The following is a 20,299-nucleotide window of genomic DNA, read 5'->3' as shown; positions in this document are numbered from 1 at the left end:
CGGCTAAGGCACTACTCGCTCGAGTAATGTGCCTTAGCGAGTATACTCGCTCATCTCTAGTAGGGACATACTGGTAGGTAAAATAAATGCATGAATAAAGGTGTCTGTTAGGGCAGCATGTAAATGAATTTAGCCTAACTACAAATATGTGAGTCCAACTGCACCACGACACAGAATCAGGCCAATATGCAACTGTGCTTTTGAAAATTGGCGAAGATCGTATCGCAACAGATACTAACAGTATGATTACATTCTGTAATGTTGTTCGTAGTACAGAAGAACTGATAAATGTTTATTCTCAACTGCAACTTAATATGGGGAATAAAGAATGGTTGTGTCTAAGGGCAATACTAACACCGACTAATGAAACTAGAACAGAAGAATGAAAAAAATGATTTCACAAGTCGAAGGAGACATTGTAGAGCATCTGTTTGTGGATAATGTTATGGACACTGAACAAGTCCCCTCATACCCTGTAGAGTTCCTTAACTCTTCGGAGTTGTCAGGAGTGCCTTTCCCTGAGGTTAAAAGTTGGTGTTCCGGTTCTATTAATGCGTAATCTTGATGTGCCAAAACTGCGCAACGGCATGCGGTTACAAATTACACACCTGGAGCGAAATATTGTAAGAGCCATTATTATGACTGGAATAGCAAAAGGAGAAAGTGTATCACTCCAAGCATTCCTAGAATACAGACAGATTTGCCTTTTTAATTCAAAAGGCTGCAATTCCCTCTGAAAATAGCATTTGCAATGGCGATCAATAAGGCTGAAGGGCAAACACTTAAGGTATCGGGTGTACATTTAGAAAAAACATGTTTTTCTCATCAGTAACTATGTGGCAGCTCACGTGTATACACCCCACAAAACCTTTATATCCTAGCAAAAGATGACAAGACCAAAATCGTACAGAACTGCGCAGACAGCAGATTGCAGCTACATTCATTCACCATTTCAATGTTTTACATTTCAATATACAGCAAAACACGCATTAGAAAAAAAAATACAAATTCCACGTGGACGAAGTTGAGGCTAACGAGATAGTATAAAAATAAATTAAGACATTTTAGCACAGAATTTTGGATCCATGTAGGCTTAAAAAAAACAACTAAAAGGTGAGTACACTTTACTAATGACTCCGTGTTACTACTTTTGGAGCAAAAATCGTTGCCTTATTTCTATTAATTATTTTTATTTTTTTTTCTCAGGCATTATGGCTTTCTCTCTTACTTAAGAGAATTATTTGATGCTCCATATCCAGTGATGAATTACTTGGTGTCCCAATATATGGTTCACAATGTACCTGTGGGCACAGAACAGACCAGACATATGATAGAAAGAGTAAGTAATATGCCACGAAGGTTCTTTAAAAAAAAAAATGTGCTAATTGCATCTAAGGGCGGTTTTACTCTGGACAACTTTGAGCACTTAAGTGCCTAATAGCTGTCCCAAAAACTATCGCTCCTGTGCTTTCACATACAAGTGACAGTCGTATACTGAATACAGGTGGCACGCACAGGATATCTCTTCCAGCCACCTACCTCCATTCAGAGTGAATAGGCAGTCGTTCATACAGTAGGTGAACGACTGCCTCTTTACACGGGCCAATAGTTTTTGTGCCTGCATAAAATGAATGAAGGATAAGCGAACTTAGAGATGGACTTTAACACACCCAACAACTACCTGATTTTGTGGGTCAATTATGAAAGTGCATGCTGATTCTGAAGACTTTTAGTGAAATCCACAGACCGTGCTATAAATGACTGATACGTGGGCGCTCCCATGTACAATAAGCTAAAGCAGCCAGTGACTGATGCATTGTTAAATGGCTTAGTGGAGAAGTGACCATGAGAGCAGGCTAGCTCAGCTGTTCCCTTTAAGGGGGCTTTCACTTAGGCCTCATGTCCATGGGTGGGTCGGAGCCCGCAGCGGAATCTGACCCTGCCCGCAGCCGAGAACCTGCGTACCTGGTCGTCTTTATTCTTTACTGCGGAATCTGCGGCTCGTCCGCAATGTCCTTTGCGGACAGGTTGCGCATCTGACGGCTTCCATTGACTTCACTGAACCTCTCTGAAATGGAGCATGCTGTGATTTTTATTTCCGCATCCAAAGATCCACAAATCAAATCCGCATGCTTTAATTCGGATGCGGACGCCCATGTTTCCCTATAGGCGGCTTGAACTGCGGATTGTCTGTGCGGGAGGCCTGCCCGCATTCCGCAGTGCAAATCCACCCGCGGACATTGGGCCTTATAGGGAGAATGGAGGCCGCATGCCACTATATTCACCATTCTCCTCTATTGAACTAATGGAAAAGCTCCTTTTATTGAACTGTCTATAGGGATTACGAAAAACTGCTGAATTCCTGTGAATATGACAATAATGTAAAAGATGGAAAAACAATCTTTCTCGTCTTCTCATTGGGGGACACAGCTCTGACCTTAGGGTATGGCTTTTGCCACTAGGAGGCGACACTAAGCATAAGTGTTAACTCCTCCCACTAGCTATACCCCCCTGCAAGCAACATGCTAGGTCAGTTTTTAGCTTAGTGTCTAGGAGGCAAGACTGTGTATCCTACAGAGACTAATTTTTTTGCATCTTTTATTTTTTATTTTTCTTTGGAAGACCAGGGAATAACGGAGGCAGGACTCTCCCTGTTAACCCACCGAGGAGGGCGAACAGAGGAGAACTAACCCTCTGTTGTCTGCCCGGTCCCCTCAGAAGACAAGGAGGCACAATCATCCTAACCTGGATGTGACCTGCCAGCCATAGAGCCCCCTTTCTCATGGTCCAGCATCCCCTGCCCCATCAAAGGCTGGTGATGGTATGGAGAAGCTCTGCTGGAGCTCCTGATGCGCCGTACGCGGCTCCAGTGGGGTCGCCTGTGTTTTCAGTGGGGCGGCCTGAGCCATGTCACCCACGGCTCCGGTCGGATCGCCCACGGCCTCCCTTGTGCCGCCCGCGGATCCGGGGGGCCGCCTGTGGCTCCTGATGCACCGTACGCGGCCCTGATACACCGATTGGCGGCCCGAGCCATGCCGCCTACAGCCTCCGAGTGCCGCCCGCGGCTCCGGTCGGACCGCCAGTGGCCTCCATTGTGCCGCCTGGGGGGCCGCCTGCTGCTCCTGACATGCCACCCGCAGCCTTGTGGGGCCGCACGGTTGGTAATGCAGCCCGCTAACCAGGCATGGCTGCGTTTGTCCCTGAAGACTGGGCCACGCTTTCCCTATTTTTTGCTGAGCAGCAGCTCAGTGGTGGACACGGGGCCATATGATAGCCGCGGTACGGCCATTTAAGTTGCGGCCACATGCCGGAACGGTTCGTTCTCCCGCCGTGCGGGCATATGAGTTTTCTGCCGAGCGGTCATGTGGTTCACGTGCCCCTGTTGTTGTTAGCCAGCCTACTGCAGTGTCCGTGTCCAGTGTGACGCGTGGACGGGCCGGCCAGAGCCACATACTATGTTCGCTATCGCTGCAGTACGAGGATACTTCCAGCAGAGGATATCTGGTCTTACTGACAACAGTGTTCAAACTGGTTGTCAGCATTACCCCGGGCTTGCTGAGTCCTGTAGTACCTTCCATATCGGGGAGAGCACGTACACAGGGACTCTCCGGACGCAGCGCCCCTGCATGTCCGCTCCGCACCGGGTTGAGCCTTCACTAACTGTAGTTTCCCGCTTGCCCCTCCTGCAGTCCTGGATAACACGTGAACAGGGGCGGCCAGAGCCACATATAAGTGCGCTCTCACTACAATCCGAGATTACACCCAGTCGGAGAATATCTCGTCTTGCGGAAACAGTATGCGTACTCCTGTCAGCATTACTCCGGGCTTCTATGACCTGAGGTGCACTCCATACCAGAAGGAGTACTGTTCTCGTCGCTCCTTGTGGATGCTCCGGTCCGATTGAGCCATCCCTATTGTCCGGCTCTCCTGGTGCCCCCCCTGCAGATCCCTGCAGCCAAACGTACCGCGGTGTCTGAGTCCATGATGATTCGTGAAGAGGGGCGGCCAGAGCCACATGCTACGTGCGCTCTCACTACAGTAGAGATTTACATTCAGCCGGAGAATATCTCGTCTTACGAACGAGGGCTCGAACTGATTGTCAGCATTGCTCCAGGCTGCTCACACATGGGGTACTTCCTATTCGGAAGGAGTTCTTACACAGGGACGCTCCAGGCACATCTCTCCTGTGTCTAGTCTGGATCGGGTTGAGCCCACCCTAGCGGTAGCTCTCTGCACCCCTCCTGCACTTCCCTGCAGGCAGCATAATGCAGTGTCCGTGTCCAGAACCAGAGCCACAGGCTATGTGCGCTGTCACTGCAGTACGAGACTTACCTCCAGCGGAGAATATCTCGCTTTACAGGCAAGGTGACTCAAGCTGGCGGTCAGTCGTACTGCGGCCTCGATGGGACCTGTGGTACCTTCCTTACCGGAAAGAGTACTTGCACGGGAATATCATGCATGCATCACTCCTCATGCCGGACCGGGTTAGCCTGTCCTACGACTAGCTACCCTGTCGTTGCCCGCCGGCAGTTACCTGCACCCAGTCTACCACAGTAGAGCCACGTACTCGTGCGCTCACTACATTTGGGATCCATCCAGAATAAGTCTCGTCCTATGAACAAGATTGTCAATTGGCCTGTTGACTTTTCTCCAGCCTTGCTTAGACAGGCCGTGCCTTCCAGATGGAAAGCGTTCTATTCATAGGAACTCTGCAAACACATTGTGCCTCCTCTCCACTGCAGCGGGTGAGCTTGAGCAACGGACCTTTACCTAACGGATATCTCTCCCACGATGATCACCTGCAGTTCCTGCAGGCAACCTTACTACAGTCTACGATTATAGGCGAGCCACAGGCTGGAGCCGTCCACAATCGCATTCTGTGTGCGTTCTCACCACAAACGACCGTGACGGGCACTCGGAATCTCGTCTTTGCCACTATACATAGACCAGACTGTGTGCATTTCGGGTTCCAACTCCGACAGTGAGCCAAGGGGGCTATGGATACATCTGGAGAGCTTCCCTCCGGTCGGATCTATGACATGTTGATCTGCAGTGAGCCGCTCCCTTTCAGGCGGTCTCTGAACTGCATGTCACCTTGTTTTTTTTTCTAGGAATCTGGACGGCTAGTCCTATCAGCCGCGTTCGTTCGGACGCGGATAGCCTACAGGCATGATACGGTTGAGACAGAGTGCCCTGCTGCCCCGGTTGGGTGCAGAACAGCCCAAGTTTCCCCTATATTGTGGATGGGCAGACGCTCGCCATAAGAACGCTAAGTCAAAATAGTCCCTAATTTAGCTACTTGAGCATTCGCCACGGATTGCACAAGGAAGTTAACACATTCAATGGAGTTAAGTGGGACGAACCCAGGAACACGCTATGATCCTCCTGCGTTCTGCCTGCATTATGCTTCCAGGAGACTGCAAGACATTCCGTACTTGTACTGTTGGCAACCCTTGGGGGTCGTCCCTTTCTACTACTGAGGTTACCTCAAAAGAGACCAGCGAGATTCACGTACCGGTGTGCCCTTTCTGTGCTGCCAACTTCTTGTGCCTAGTGGTTTCATGCATAGCCCGTATGGATACGCAGCATTAGAGCCAGACTGCGCTTCAGCTATGCGACCTGGGACCAGAGTGTGGTCCTCGGGCCCTAGGCCCCCTACATTCTGGTGGTAGTCAGCTGCAAAGATGACTCCTTCAAGATAGGCAAAAGGTAACCAGGAACCTTCCGTCGCAAGTTTCTTTTCAGCAATTTATCAACATGGGACTTTGACCAGAAGCTGTTATGAATCACAAAGAGTTTTCTTTTGCATTGGCGTCCAGAATCATCCTGCTTCCTTCCTCGCAGCGGGACTGGGGAAGGTGATATTGACAACTTGGAGTTATATGAAAGCTGATGTACAACTAGGTCGAATGTGGGAAGGCACGCAACTCTCTGAAGTTTTGACGCTGATGACTCCACAGCATTGTGTTGGACGCTGACTTTGTACCGAAGGTTGTCACCAGGAGACGGTCGTTATCGACCTGTCGTATATTCTGCCGCTGGTATGGGGATCCACTTCAGTGAAGTATCCGGTGGGCACCTTTCTCCGTAGTGCCTCGTGCCGAGAAATGCTCCGGCAGCAAGCGGGCGCGGTCTGACTACGCAAGATTACCTCTCTCAGGTAGTATTCTTCAGTCGCGCTGGCACGCTGCTCATAGTCTCGGCAAATCCGAGGGGAATCTTTGCAGGGGCTCTGCCTTGCGGTAGTACAAGGTTACAGTGCCAGGCAGTTATATGCTCAGGCCGGGTTACGGCTCATAGTACTCGGACGGCGGGTACCTTGTCGGAAGCTCCTTTCTGGAATTTTTTTCTACGGAGGACAGATGGGACCGTTACTTAGGCCCCTTTATACTCCGTCTCTGAGCATACTGGATGCCTAGTCATCCATCAACGTTAGTTGCAGCTAAGGGGCGGATTTGCTACTTTACACCTGCGACTTCTTATATTTTTCCGCCCCCCCCCCCCCCCCTTGGGTACTGCCCTAGAAACTCCCAAGGTCTTTGCTGTGTCCCCCAATGATACAAACGAGAAAACTAGATTTTGTAAGAACTTACCGTAAAATCTCTTTCTCGTCTTGTTCATTGGGAGACACAGCAACCACCCAGTCTGGTATTAGGACTGTAACATATACTCTTTAGTTGGAGGGTCCTCGGTGCAGTCGCACACTGTGTGGTAATGAGTTACAGTTCGTGAGTATTGTTTATCTATTGTTGTTGTATCCTACTGGCTGCTCCTACTGCTTGCACACAAACTGAGCTAGCATGCTGCTTGCAGGAGGGGTATAGCTAGTGGGATGAGTTAACACTTTTATGCTTAGTGTCGCCTCCTAGTGGCAGAAGCTATACCCAAGGTCAGAGCTGTGTCCCCCAATAAACAAGACGAGAAAGAGATTTTACGGTAAGTTCTTACAAAATCTAGTTATTCAGAGATCTCTCCCATGATCTAGTAATAGGGGCATCCTCTACATGCAGAAGAAGGTTTTTATACAAACATAGAGGGGGGGTTCTTTGCTGTAAGAGCAGAGAGTGTATGAAACTGTCTGAGGACAAACTCTTTTTCTTTCATTGGATAGGAAACTGTAGGGCTGGGTGACACGGGGCGGATTTGCTGCGGAATTTCCATGCATACTTTCCACATGGAAATTCCATGGCATTTACAGGAGCAGCAAACTGTATGAGATTTGGACAATCTTGTCCACAAGCTGCGGAAATAATCCACACAAAACCCGTGTGGAAATGGACATGCGGTGCGGAATTCAGTTCCACAGCATGTCAATTTTATTGCTGTTTTCACTGCGGGATTCACCTTCCCTGCAATGAGGGTGAGAATTCAGCAGGGGAGTATGCAATAAAACCTGTTTAAGGTTACTGACTGATTGCTGTGTAAGCGGCTGCGCCACAGCCAACCGCCGCTGCGGCACTCTTCACATGAATATAGTTGACTCGTATCTGTGAGTTGGCATAATATTTTATTATATAGCAGAATATTGGCTATGAGGCACATACTATATCAGCCTCAGACTTCTTTGTCATCTATCCAAACCTTTTTCTTATAGGTCATAAAAGAAACTGGACTGAGACAGTTCTACACTGCTGAAGAAAGATACGCAATTAGAGTTTCTGCATATACGAACAATGTTATTTCTAGCAATACTTCCTTGAAACCAGCCCAGTTTCTAACAGTCGCAGTGGATCCAGAGGAGATAAGACAGGCAGTTGAACAGTATAAGGTAAAACAGAAAACTCTTTACTTTATTGGGAAATCATGAGTAATTCTACTAGTTTATAATTGTCACAGTGATTCTTAGTACCAGCATTTACCATATTTGGTTGATAATCCTCTTCTCTTTGCAAGAAATGAATGCTGCACATCTCAAACAAATTATCCCAGCATTTCATTATTAACACAGGTTTAGGGTGGCTTCACACGAGCGTGTTTTTGTGCATGCACACGAGCGAACAAAAACACACTTCTGTTAGAACCAATGCATTCCCTATGGTGTGTTCACATGTCTGTGTTTTACAGGTGCGTGCCTGTAAAGATAGGACATGCGTGCACCATAGGGAATAATGCGCGCATTGTCTTCAACGGAGCCACGGGGAATAAAAAATAAAGAATTCCCTACCACAGCTGTCACGGATGACAGCTGCGGTAGGGGATCCAACTGCCGGCATCCTGTAATTGTTTTTCAGGGAAGGGCTTTAAATATAAGCCCTTCCATTAAAAACAAGGAAAAAATAGTGATTAAAAAATACTCACCTTTCTTCAGCTGCCGGGGCTCAGCCGCCTGAATTCATGAATGGGTGAGTGCTACCTCTGATTGGTCCCTGCACTTAGCCAATCAGAGGCAGCTCTCAGCTGTCATTCAATAGCTGAGAGCTGCCTTTAAATGGTCACAGTGCTCAGCCAATCAGAGGCAGCCTATTCAGCAGGCGGGGATTTTAAATCCCCGCCAGCTGAATACTCCTCAGAGCAGTGCAGGAGAAGAGACGGCTGGACCTGTCTGAGCCCCGGCAGCTGAAGAAATGAGTTTTTATCACCATTTTTTTCATGTTTTTCAGGGAAGGGCTGATATTTAAAGCCCTTCCCTGCAAAACCATTAAAGGATGCCGGCAGCTAGATCCCCTAACGCAGCTGTCATCTGTAACAGCTGCGGTAGGTAATTCTTTATTCCCCTCAGGGATGAAGAATTCCTTTGCTGCAGCTGTCACAGATGTGGCAGGTGCAGCAGGGAATTCTTTTTCCTCGTGGGGATGAAGGAAACATCTGACGCATGTGGCAGATGTGTTCTTCATTCCCGCGTGGACATGGCAGCCGCAGACAGGTACGTATTTTATTTATTTTTTTTACACTAAAAATCTTGTTTTTCAGGGAAGGGCTTATTTGTAAAGCCCTTCCCTGAAAAACAATCCAGGGGTGCCGGCAGGCCATTGCCTTCAATGGAGCTGCTGGCAGCAGCCGCAGTTCCATTGAAGGCAATGCACGGACCTTCATACACGCGTGTTTTTGCGAGTGTGTATATAGGTGCGCACCTATGTACGCACAAAAACGCTAGTGTGAAGCCGCCCCTTAATTTTTGAATTGCCTTGGTCGCTCTGCCTTGACGTTATCAAGCTTAGCACTTGTGTAGTTTCAGAAACTGCAGTAGTTTGAAAACCGCAGAAGTTATCTTTGTTGAATACTAAAGGCCCTTTTACATGAAAAGATAATCTTTTGAACTGCCGACAGATTTATCGATCTATTGGCATAAAGTTTTAATGGCCATTAACACTTTATCATCTTCATTTGCATACAGAAGGACATTCATGAAATGTTTGCTGCGCCCAGGGTGCTGAAACACACACCTAGCTGTGTAAACAGCTGTCTGCACAAACTTTTGTTCTCCTCACGGCTAGTGTAAACGTGCAACAGGGAGAACATCCTGCAGTCTTTTGAAAGATGAGCGAAATGCATTCAAATGGAATATATTTGCTCAGTCTTTCAGCGGCTGAACAACTTTCACCGTCCGTTTGGACTCATTTTGAAGGCCTTAGTCAGACGGGCGTTTTTTCGCGCGATTTGCGGATTGCATGACGAATGCGCATCCGCAAATCGCGTGACCGGTGCGCGCAAGTCGCCCGCAAATCGCCCGAAAATCTGCTCCTAGCCGCGTTTCATTAGAAACGGGCTGGAGCTGTCCAGCGCATTGCATTCAATGGAGACAGCAATAGAGCCGTCTCCATTGAAAGCAATGCGCTGCGGGCGAGCCCGGGATGAATTGTCGGTAAGGGCTTAAATATATAAGCCCTTCCCTGCAATTAATCCTAAAATGTGTTAAAATAAAAAAAAATTGTATACTCACCTGCCGGGAGCCGGAGCTCCGAGCGGCCGTCCTGCAGTGGGTGTGAAGGGGGTGTGAGTCAAACCTGCCCCCTGATTGGCTCAGCGCTGAGCCAATCAGAGGCATGCCTCACTCACACCCATTCATGAATGGATGTGAGTCAGACCTGCCCCTGATTGGCTCAGCGCTGAGAGGCAGCAGTCACTCACCCATTCATGAATTCATGAATGGGTGTGTGAGTGTTTTCAGCCTCTGATTGGTCAGGGCTGTGACCAATCGGAGGCAGATCATTCAGCAGGCGGGGATTTTAAAGCCCCGCCGGCTGAATAGTGCCGAGAAGCAGTTCCGGAGAACTGACAGCGGCCGCGGCTGGACTCCGGCTGCAGCGGAAAGGTGAGTATACAATTTTTTTTTATTTTAACACATTTTAGGATCAATTGCAGGGAAGGGCTTATATATTTAACCCCTTCCCGACAATTCACCCCGCGCACGCCGGCAGCCCATTGCTTTCAATGGAGCGGCTGTATTGCCGCTCCATTGAATTCAATGGGAAAACATCGTTCTTCTCTGCCACAGCTGTTACAGCTGTGGCAGAGAAGAATGATTTGTCTTCTATATGTTCTCAATGGGGTCGGCGCTGCTGCCACCGGCCCCATTGAGCGCATATAGAGAAGAGAACAGGAATCGCAGATCGCAGATAGGTGCGATCTGCGATTTATTTATTTATTTTTTCTATAATTTATCGGACGAGCGCATAAAAAGCGCTCGTGTCCGATACCATTGCAAAGCAATGGTTTTATAAAATCGCCGGACGCATGCGCAAATCGCGGCTAAAAACGCCCGTCTGACTAAGGCCTGAGCGATAATCGTTGCGTGTAAAAGCGCGTTTTTTTACTGATAGAGATGTCTGGGCTGGTAGATTGCAATACTTGTTAGTCTGCTTTTTTCCGTAGCACCATTTGGGATGCTGTCCAATATGTATGGGGTTTTTGATTTTTAAATGGTGATCCTTTCTAGGCTGTAAACTTTAGTCCCCTCTCTTCAGTCTGAGGTTATAAGGCTATCCCAGACAGTGAGTGCCGTAAAGCAGCACTTTAATCAGCCACCTCTCTCCCTCAAAGGCCTCAGAGGGGAAGGGCACGTTGCATAACTGTTGGTTTTGGGAGATTTGTGAGTTTTGGAAAATAAACATGACAATGTTGGACTATCCGAACATTCCTATGGTGATCTTTCTGAACTTGATAGTGATGGCTGGTACAAATAGGGCTCCTAATGTACAGGATAATGTAACTAGCCAGGGAGAAGTTAGTTTGCATGAGGTGTCAAGTGTTAATAACCAGCATGATGCAGTTCTTAGAATACCCAAGAAGCCAAAACTTGTTCTTGTTGTTGATTCAACAATTACAGGTGTTGAATAAGGACAGAATTTGGATGTGCTGAAGGAGGTGAGAAGACTTCAGGTGCCACAGTCAGTAGTGATGAGAGACGTTTTGTGAATATTGTGAAGGCTGCAAGAAGAAATGCTGAAGTTGATCTTTAGGGCTTATTTAGACGACCGTATATCGGCTCGGTTTTCACGCCAAGCCGATATACGGTGTCCTTCTCTGCAGGGAAGGGGGGGAGGATGGAAGAGCCAGGAGCAGCAACTGAGCTTTCGCCCCTTCCCACTATTTGCAATGGGAGGGCGGGGGCGGAGCTAAGCATCGGTACTTAGCTCCGCCCCTATCTCGCCCCCTCCTATTGCAAATAGTGGAGAGGGGGCGGGAGCTCAGTTCCTGCTCCTGGCTCTTCCATCCTCCTCCCCCTGCAGACAAGGACACCGTATATCGGCTCGGCGTGAAAACCGAGCCGATATACGGTCGTCTGAAATAGCCCTTATGGTGCATCCTGGAACCAATGACTTGTCTCAGAATAATTTGATTTCTGTTCCAAAAGAGTTCCAACATTTTAGCCAAGAGCTTTGTAAGATAAATGGTTCAGTGACCTTTTCAGAGTTTCTGCCAGTCTGTAATCAGATGAACAAGGACACGCTGTATCTCAAGGGTTTAATGCGTAGCTACAATAGTGGTGTAAAACCTGAAGGTTTTGGGTTTTAGTCATAATATTGGTAAGTGATCTAAGTGGAGTTCTTCAAAAGGGATGGATCTTCAAAACAAAGATAGGTGAGGAATTCAGAAACATTTTTGACAGACATTTAAACTAGATGAAGAGGGCATAAATTTAATTAGAGGACAATTTCCCAAAACGCGGTGCTTAATTTTGAGGATGGAAGTAATGTAGCTGTTAAGAACAAAACAAAAAGTAATTTTCTCCACACAATATGTGCTAATGCTCATAGCTTAGGAAACGAGCTCTCTGAGGTAATGGCTGTTATATCCAGGAACAATTTAGACCTGGTTGCCATAACGGAGACATGGTTTAAGAATTGTAATGATTGTGAAATGGCCATGCCTGGGTACACACTGTACATACGAGCATAAAAAGAAGGGGCAGTGGAATGTCTATCTATGTCAAGGATAGTCTTAGATCACTAGTGATTCAAAATACACACACAGAACTAGGACCTCTGGGTTTTCATTGAAACTAAAGGAAGACTATGATTAGAATTGGTGTCATATATAAAACAGCCTTTTAGGCCATCAAACAGAGGCGATAATATTCTAAATTTTAATATTTACTAATGGGTATCTGGTATCCGAAGCTAAGGTGGAAAACCATTTGGGTTCCAGCGACTCGCCAATGTTTTTATGGTTTGACACAAGAACAGACTTTGGGAAATCCTTTACTACCACCAAAGTATTAGATTTTATAAAGACTAATTTCAAAGATATGGGTGAGTTTTTAAAAAAATATAAACAATAAAAAAAACTACTGAGGTGTGTGCTCAGTGGACACTAATAAAATGACCATCTTAAGGACAACTAAATGTTTATATCAAAATACTAAGAAATGGTCAGGGAGGCGCTTCAGGTGGCTAGTTAGTGAGGTAAGTTAGTGTGATCACTAGATGATCGTGACACGTAAGAGAGTGCGGATAAAATTAAAATAAATGAAATTAAATTAAATTAAAATGACTCACCCGGCGTGTGGTGGAAACTCCTGTGGAGGGGAGTCCCACCAACGCCTCCAAAGTCCGAGTTGGCTTATCAGATCTCTTATGGGATCTTTCCTATGGCGTCCGCCAGGTTCCCTGGTCGCTGGAGTGCTGCTGCAGAGCTGCTGTGCCCAATGTAAAATCGGGCCCACGGTATGTACTTGATACATACATACAAGATGTACTTGATAAAGTCGTGTTTAACGACGAAACGCGTTGTACCTATACCTGAATAAATCTTTTTAGACAATATTATTGTCCAAACCGGTCGTTTGTTCGAGGCAGCGCAGGAGCACTTTTTATTTTTAAACCTATATCAAAATACTAGTAATTATTAGGTAATTCTAGTACCAGTGTTTTTGGTGGCGCAATGTGCCACACAGCTCTGCTACATGGTACATCCATTATGATCCCCACACATGACACACAGCTCTACTTCATCCATCCTGACCCCACACATTACACATGCAGCACATGACACACAGCTCTACTACATGCATCCTGATTCACACACATTACACACACACAGCTGTGGTACATCCATGCTGATTTCCAGACAGCACCAGCTCTGCAGACTCCTGGATACAGTGATCAGTCCCAAGTCATGTGATCCTTGACTCCACCCACACAGGTGATCACATGATGGTGACGTCATCACAGGTCCTTGTGGCTGCTGTCTGTTTATACAGTACTTTCTACCAAACTGCACAGTGGCTCCTTCAACAGCAGTGACGTCTCCGCAGATCTTTCAGCCCATCGGATCTCTTTTACCAAACTGCAAAATAGCTTCTCCCGCAGCTCTGTATTTTATCTAGGTTGTTGAACCTGCAATGATGTCACCAGGGGGCGGAGCATGAGAAGCACCCACACACAAACATACATACTCACGCTCAAGTGGTCGTTAGTAGAGATGAGCGATCATACTCGCTAAGGGCAATTACTCGAGCGAGCATTGTCCTTAGTGAGTACCTGCTCGGGAGAAAAGATTCGGGTGCCAACGGTGGGCGGGGGGAGAACGGAGGGGAGAGCTCTCTCTTCCACCCGCTCCCCCCTGCTTACTCCCGCAACTCACCGCTCGCTCGCGCCGGCACCCGAATCTGTTCTTCCGAGCGGGCAGGTACTCGCTAAGGACAATGCTCGCTCGAGTAATTGCCCTTAGCAAGTATGCTCGCTCATCTCTAGTCGTTAGTAGTTTGATACCAAAACTTTTTAAAGAAGAAGTTGGATAGATCTTCTGCTGAATAGCATCTATCCTATAGGACTTAAGGGGGGCTTCTTCTTTGCGGCATTCCTTTGGTATAAAGAGTGAGCTACATCCCTTTTCATAATGACTTTGTATGTTCTATCATATACTTGAGGGGTGACGTGGTGGAATTGTGTTACTGATTTCTGACTAATCCTTGGCTCCCTTAATTTTAATTTGATTTTGTTCTTTCTGCAAAGATTTAGTAGAAATAAATGATATTTTAGATTCCGCAGCTGGGAGGAATTCTCATGTGGCATCGCTGATCATGCCTGCTACAAGTGTGTTGGTGTAAAGAAAGACAACAGGGGAATGTTGAAGCTTTGCACCTTATTTTCACAGTATAAAGCCAAGTCTAAGCATGGTTTCTGGGTGAGTTTTGTTCATTTCAGTAGAAGCACTTTGGGTTTTAGATTTTGAATCTAGCAATGTATACTAACGTTCAACGCCATAGAAAAACGGCAGAATGTTCTGATGGGAGATTAATGTTTTTGTTTTACTTCAGGAAATTGAAAGAAGGTGTAAATCATTAGAAGATCGAATTGGTGAGCTGATCAGCAAACAGAAGATGCTTGACAAAAAAGACAATGACCTAAGGTTAAGGAAGAAAGAGATATTGGATATGAAGAACAAAAAGAGACAACTGGAACAGAAGATTTCTACCAAACGTGATAGGTTGGCTTACAAATAATATGTAGACCAGTAGGGCATACTGATGAATCTCAGTACTCACAAGCCGATCCCTGACTTACCTACGTTACTTTGTCTACCTCCCTTCAATTACCAACCTTTTTCCTTCTTTACACCTGACGCAGTACTAACATTGCTCTTCTACACTGAGTGCCCAGTGCTTTCTGACTGTACTCCCCACGGGGCCCAATGATGAGCGCGGCTGTCACACGAGTTTTCCCACTTGCGCTTTTTATCTTAAAACACTTAACACTCTTCTCCCAACTTACACAAAGTACTGCACACTTTGTCTAGTTTTTAGGGCAAACTACTGACATACATAGTCTTCTTCATAAACCTTCCTCAAGCCTTAAATAGGATCCTAACATGTTTCTACGCAGATGCGTGATTTTTCTAACACGAACAAAAACATAAGATTATATAGTCGTTTATTTTTGAATGCGTTTGCTGTTTTACAAACTCGTAATAAGGCATAGAAAAAAAAATCAATGTCTTTTCAGAGAACTGTTCCTTACTGAACTGATACATTTCCTTTGTCCCACTTGAAAGAGTGTAAATCACAGAGAATGACACAAGTCAATGGTGAGAGAGGATGTGCAAGGAAAATCAATTACTGACATGTACTACTTGTTACAAAAAGCATAGTAAATCCTTAGCTCCTACAGAGGCAAGGAAAAATGTAGAGAAAAAAAATAATAAAACCTTGTCCTACATGCTGAGCGAGGCCACAACTATGCATAGATTACTTCAAAGACTTAGCATTCAAAATAAATGTGACTTCTAATACTCTTGTGTTTAAAAAAAATGTATCCGATGCACAAAAAAAATGTTTTATTGCTTTTATCTGATTATATATACACGAATGGGGTATCGCTTTGGAATTCGCCGCCAGACGCCCACCACGAATTCCACAGCAATGTCCGTCCATACCATGCCATGTTAAAAGATTCTTCTACGTCCACTAGCGGAAATCAACTGATTTTTTTTTTTTTCCGCACGCAGGGAAGAATTGCATTTTGTGCAGAAAATCGCACGGACAGCTTTCATTATAGTCAATGGAAGCCATCCGATCCACAGCGATTCCAAAATGTCAATTTTAAAGTTGCTGCAGAGCCGCATCATCGCCGGTGCGATTCCACTGAGAGATTCCGCAGTCGGAATCCAACCCAGCTGTGCCATGAGGCCTTACAAAATATTTTCACCAGTAGGTGGTGATTTTCAACCTACCTCATCCTTCCGGTAAACAGTACAATTACACCACTATGGTTATTGATAAATAGCAAGAAAACTCGAAATAAAGTAGAAGAATCTTCCCTTAAATATAACTACTCATGCTTTACTGATTGAGGGGGGAACTGAATACAGTAACTATAAGGCCTCATGTCCACGGGCACGCATGATTTCCCAGTGCAGAATCCCGCAGCTGTTTGCAGCCGTGCCCGCATTCATGAGGCCAAAAATTACATTTTCTCACCTGTCTGGACGCAGCGCTGGTCTCCTCCGTTGCGACCGGATCTTCTTTCTTCTGCACGGCAAATGCGTCCAGGCGTGCCGCGCGCATGCCCCGTGCTTTTTAAAAAGAAATAAAAATCTGCTTTCCCGCAGATCCACAATGGAAGCCGTCCGTGCGGGAAACTTTTTAGAAAATGGAGCATGCTGGGATATTTAATTACCTGCGGATGCCCAATGAATGTCTATGGCATATTGAACTGCGGATCATCCAGGTGGATTCCACAATTCGGTTTCGCCTGTGCACATAAGGCCTAATGCTCAACACAGTTGTGTAGTGCCCTGTAAAATACCTTTGTCAACTATAAAGAAGTCAGATGACTTCTCAGTGAGACAGCATGCCTGACGCGGATTACTGATAGAGATGAGCGAACGTACTCGTTTAGGGCTATTTCGCAATCGAGCATCGCTTTTTTTGAGTAACTGCCTACTCGGGTGAAAAGATTTGGGGGGGGGGGGGGGGACAGGGGGAGCTCACGCCCCCCCGAATCTTTTTGCCCAAGTGGGCAGTTACTCGAAAAAAAGCGATGCTCGATTGCGAAATAGCCCTAAACGAGTACGTTCGCTCATCTCTAATTACTGATGCCTATTTGTAGAACTTTGTTAGTGACCCTTGCCTCTCACATAGTTGGGTATTAGATTCTATAGGACTTGTGCAGTAATATGCTTTGTGATTGTACGTTATGCATATACTAACACTTCTAAATAACTCTCTCTTTCCCAGCTTGAAGCAGTTAGAGCAAGAAAATACTAACTTGGAGGATGCCGAACAATCATCAAATCGCAAGATTAAAGAAATACATGTCCAGAAAAAGAAAATTGTTATGGAGCTCACAGGGTTGATAAAGGTGAGGATGACGTATTTCAGTGCCATTTAATCTTTTGGTTCTTTGTAGTTAATAGGGAAAATGTATTAAAACTGTAACAAAGGAAAAGTGGAGTATTTGGCCATGGCAGCCAGTCGGGGTACTGCTTTCGTTTTACAAAAGGCCTGTGTAAAATGATAGGTAGAACCTAATTGGTCACCTTGGGCAACTGCTCCACTTTTCACTTGCACCAGCTTTGTTATTTCGGGCACAAATACAGATGAACAGTATCACATCGTTCACTTTTGGAGATCCAAGAAGAAAAAGAACCGCTACTATAGGCACTGCTCCCCGAATGCTGATAAATGTAATGCCAGACTTGCTCCAAACCCAAGTTCCCTTTTTTTACAAACATCAGTAAAACAATAGCACTGCTGTGCTTTTCAGTGCTGGAGTTTGTTCTTCCTTAATGAAGTTCTTCATATGAAGCCTCATTTTACCATGTATGTATAGTCCTACCATAACAAATAGTATTTATTTAAAGCCTATGGAAACCTTTTGTGCATCAAAAATCAATACACACATATCTTAAGTCCCTACAGTCGTCTTCTGAGATTTTTGGGGGGTATTCCCAGATCTTCTCTTAGATGCCATGCAGGCATGCCCACTCAATCCTACACAATGCTCTCCATGTATCCCCTCCTACTGGAGCAGAGATTGGTGCCGGTCAAGATTGTTGGTGGTGGGGCCGAGGGCCAAATAAACTCATAGAAGCTTATTACTATTGCTGAGGATCCATATCTGGATTCATAGGCTACTCAAGTATAAGAAAAAACAATCATTAGGAATTAGCCCAAGAGCTTACTGCTGCTAATCAAGTGTTGGCTTGCCAGACCAGAGGCACTCAACCACTTCTTTCATATTTATGCAAGCTTTGCAGTTAAGGTATATCCCCTTCTCCCAGAGTAGAAGCCGGTTAGCTTTTACGTTACACTCCTCACGGACTGTAGGAGGCTCCTCACCTAACCAATGCAAAACTATCAATTTCCGGATTATGTAAAGGAGTCTGGCTATAGCAGTCCGCTCCGGTTCCTCCACCAGTAGGTCACTCAAATATCCAAGGATAAATACTATCAGAGTCTAATCGAAAGTCGCTTGATGAACACTGGAAATGAATGCCTTGTATCTCATTCCAGTATCTATTCAATTTTGCACAATGCCGCATCATGTGTGTCAATCCCACAGGTTGAATATTACAATGCAAACGGAGGGGAGAATCTCTTGTCCCTCCTGTGCATACAAAAAGTCTACCCACCTCTATTAACCCTTTCCAATCCAACTTGTATCCTGGTTTTCCTAGGGGGCTTACTCTTTTTCTGCTGTTATACAACGGCTCTATCTGCTGGCTAAAGCCAGTACTGCATGAGGTGACATGTTGGATAGGCCCCGACAGCAGAGAGGCTGACAATATACAGTAAGAGAACCCCCGACGGATGTCTTCCAACATCGTAGCTGTACAGCCTTAAATCATAATGTCTTCAGAGGTCAGACAGTGGATTGGAAAGGGTTAAAGTGCCTGGTTTTTGTTATGTTAAAAAAAAAATCTGACACAGATGAATCATTTCTGATTTATTTCCACCTTCAATGTGACCGATTTTCTGTACAATTCCACTGAAAAACAAACTGCAACCCTTTCAGATGATGGTTGTGGAGGGCATACTAGACTAGCTATCTGTTTTATTTCAAGTTTCCTTTTTTTCCCCCCAGAATTGCATGCTGCGAAATAAAGAAAAGGTTGATTTAACTTTAGAAAATATGACCGTGCTGTGGCAGAAGAACAAAATCGAATCGGAGTACAAAGAGGCTATGTCGAGGGTTAAAGAGCTGCAGGTAACTCTATCTGCCTCATATTAAAATGATTTCCATTGAAGGGCTAGTTAAGAATGTTCGTTCTACTTCAGATGCTTCTGAAATCTCTTACAAAATGTGTTCAATTTTTTTACATTTGTGTCTGCATCTCAAAAGTAAAGCCTGAATGCTTCCTGCGCATTTTACCTTTTACCTATCTGCTCTAGGTACGGAATTCAATTAAAAAAAGGGGAGAAACACTACTTGCTCCTATGTATAAGTTTAGCTGCTCGGATACGGAAATAACTTTTTTTTTAATATAGGAAAAACTTTTGGATAAAACCTGTGCAAGTAATAGAACTGATACATCCAACACAAATGCAAATTGATACAAACAATACCTGACTAGTAAAAAAGGAGTCTGTTTTCACAGAAGAACTTACACAATGTATATTTTTATAACAACTGTAATAATGTGTTCTCAGTCCTGCTTGTGGAAAAAATGCTGGGAAATAGATAAACACAATTGTCTAAGACCAAAAGCTGCCGACTGTGGCAATGTTGGGTAAACCTATTAATTCCCAGATCATCTTTGTATAGGTCTCTCACATTTAGCAAAGATGTTTGCTAAAATGTATCTGCTACTCCGTTTTAAAGTGCATTTACCTTCAGGGGATACGACATCTCTCCGCAATGTGGTCGTGTAACCATAGGCAGCCTCCCTTTTGAGAAGGCAGAAATGCACATTTAAGTTGATTAGAACCCTTTAGGTGTAAAGTTGCACCCTTTTTAGCGTTTGTTTACAGTGGCTGCACAGTCTGCAACCTATACATTGCTGTCCAGAATTCTAAAAACATGGCTTTCTTAAATAAATCGCAATCACACCTGTCCATGGGTTGGGTTTAGTATAGTACATCACATTTTTTTTAATGCGGCTGAGTTTATAGTATCAGACACAACCTATGGAGCTATATTAACCAATTAAGAACCAGGGTGTTTTCATCGTAGACTGGTAGAGTTGGAAGGGACCTCCAGGGTCATCAGGTCCAACCCCCCTGCTCAGTGCAGGATTCACTAAATCATCCCAGACAGATATTTGTCCAGCCTTTGTTTGAAAACTTTCATTGAAGGTGAACTCACCACCTCCCGTGGTAACCTGTTCCACTCATTGATCGCCCTCACCGGCAGAAAGTTTTTTTCTAATATCTAATTTGTGTCAACTACTTTTCAGTTTTATCCCATTGCTTCTA

The 20,299-nt window shown here is 45.3% G+C and overlaps 1 protein-coding gene across 2 annotated transcripts in view; it reads left to right on the top strand.

Annotated features, from left to right (window-relative positions):
- SMC5 (structural maintenance of chromosomes 5) overlaps nucleotides 1-20,299 on the top strand; it is a 96,286-nt gene that overhangs the window by 36,078 nt on the left and 39,909 nt on the right. For both annotated transcript variants that reach the window (XM_066604185.1, XM_066604184.1), the window contains exons 13-17: nucleotides 1,207-1,339; nucleotides 7,595-7,768; nucleotides 14,702-14,871; nucleotides 17,120-17,243; nucleotides 18,969-19,091. In XM_066604185.1, coding sequence (XP_066460282.1) covers nucleotides 1,207-1,339; nucleotides 7,595-7,768; nucleotides 14,702-14,871; nucleotides 17,120-17,243; nucleotides 18,969-19,091 — 724 coding nt within the window. The remainder of the gene's footprint in view (nucleotides 1-1,206; nucleotides 1,340-7,594; nucleotides 7,769-14,701; nucleotides 14,872-17,119; nucleotides 17,244-18,968; nucleotides 19,092-20,299) is intronic.

This window comes from Eleutherodactylus coqui, chromosome 5 (assembly GCF_035609145.1).
Source record: "Eleutherodactylus coqui strain aEleCoq1 chromosome 5, aEleCoq1.hap1, whole genome shotgun sequence".
NCBI classification, from domain to species: Eukaryota; Metazoa; Chordata; class Amphibia; order Anura; family Eleutherodactylidae; genus Eleutherodactylus; species Eleutherodactylus coqui.
Note: the sequence above shows the minus strand (reverse complement) of the source record. Positions and strands in the feature narration are given on the sequence as shown.